This window comes from Cyprinodon variegatus, unplaced genomic scaffold (assembly GCF_000732505.1).
Source record: "Cyprinodon variegatus isolate N-32 unplaced genomic scaffold, C_variegatus-1.0 Scaffold65, whole genome shotgun sequence".
Classification (NCBI taxonomy): Eukaryota; Metazoa; Chordata; class Actinopteri; order Cyprinodontiformes; family Cyprinodontidae; genus Cyprinodon; species Cyprinodon variegatus.
The window spans coordinates 1,258,774-1,260,517 of record NW_015150518.1 but is presented as its reverse complement, the minus strand read 5'-3'; the positions used below and the strand labels follow the sequence as shown (position 1 = coordinate 1,260,517).

Below are 1,744 nucleotides of genomic sequence, written 5' to 3'. Positions count from 1 at the left end.
GGTGTCTGCCTGACGGTTTATTTTTAATTTAAGGTTTTTTCTTTGACTGGTTTATGCTTTCAATGTTATTTTACCTTAAAAATTGGGTCTAAAAAAACAGCAAAACTGAAACATTTACAGCTGTGGTTAAACAAGAAAGAAGCAAACCACAGTAGAAACATGTTGTCTTAAATCCAATTGTAGGAATTAGGTTATAATGAACGAGTAATAATAGTGATAAATAAAGAGAACATGACTAGTTAGAACATAAATAGTTCTTGTTGTCATTTATTGGGGAAACTGTCCAGTTAATATCTGCATTCATAAGGTGATCATTTCTGAATCCACGGATGAGGAGGAAGTGAGGAGAAAGGAGGTGCCTCCTCCTGTCAGTTAACTTATTTACAAAAACTGTAAACCAAAGAGTTAAAATTCAGATTAGAATCTGAGTTTCTGCTCTGCTTCTGACTCAGTTAGTCTGGAGCCTTCAGGCAAGAACTAACAATCTATCCTAACGCTTAAACCTTCTCTGTTAGCTGCTCTAATTAAAGGTTTAGATGATTTTAGATGGTAAATTTCATGTTTTACCATTATGTCCAGTTTCCCTTTTTCTTCTCCTAGGCAGATATACGTACATAAATCCAGCTGCCGTCAAAGGCTTCATTGTTCACCATCAGGCTCCATAAACTCATTTTTCCATCTAGTAGCTCTGCCAGAATCCCCAGGTCGACCAGAGAAGCCAAGGCTGGAGGGTAAATGGGTAAAGCTTGGTAATGGAATAATCAAAGTCCCTCTGTTTCCCTTTCCACAGAGTATGTCCAGCTCTACATCGACTTCCTGCTGAATAAATCCATTTACAAGCAGTTTGCTGCCTTCTACCATGGCTTCCACAGCGTGTGCGCCTCTGACGCCCTCATGGTGAGTTCAGGGAGTCCATGCGTTGGTTTATTTATAGTCTGTAAATATAACTGATACAAACTGTTCAATGTTAATGGAGGATTGTTGAGTCCGTCTGATTTTTAATCATTTCTCTGAAATCCATTTGGAGCAAAATATTCCAGAAAGTCTGGACACACTGCAGAAAATGGAATCTAAATAAGTGATTTTTTTTATTAAAACCAGTCCGTTTGTTCTTTAATTAAGGAGCTAAGCGAGACTCTTTGCCAATGGAACAAGACAATTTACATTTAAAATAAGAAAACACATCTTCAATGTCTTATTTCAAGTGCATATTATCTAGTTATCTTATTTTAGGAGTAAATATACTCATTGGCAAATCCTTTATAATCAGCATTTATTTACTCAAATTGAGGGTAAATAAACTTAATTTAATACTTTTTTTTGTTTTATGTATGCATGACGTTAAATCTCTCTCTGACATTTCTGGTGTCTGTCCTTTTGGGTATTTGGGTTAAAAACAAGATCAATCTGCATTAACATTTTCTTAGACAATCTGGCATAAACACTCAGCATACTAACACAGATTAGTGTCACTGTGCACTTTAAAAAATGGCAATGGTCATTTTTACTGCTAGCTGCTGCTTTACTGTCGGAAAGCTGTATAAACAAAGATTCTTTTGTATCTGTAAACAAAATGACAAAGTATCTTTGGGTAAAGCAAAACCTAACATGGTACATGTGGACAACCAACTGTAGAAATGGAAAACCTGAAACACACAGCACACGGGCAAGATGCATACAGGTCAGGGCATGGATGGCGTGTCAGTTTCTGATACGGACAGCTAAGCATCCACCTGATGCAACA

The 1,744-nt window shown here is 36.8% G+C and overlaps 1 protein-coding gene across 1 annotated transcript in view; it reads left to right on the top strand.

Annotated features, from left to right (window-relative positions):
• hectd2 (HECT domain containing E3 ubiquitin protein ligase 2) overlaps positions 1–1,744 on the top strand; it is a 58,365-nt gene that overhangs the window by 44,452 nt on the left and 12,169 nt on the right. The window contains exon 17 of the mRNA XM_015371808.1: positions 791–897. Coding sequence (XP_015227294.1) covers positions 791–897 — 107 coding nt within the window. The remainder of the gene's footprint in view (positions 1–790; positions 898–1,744) is intronic.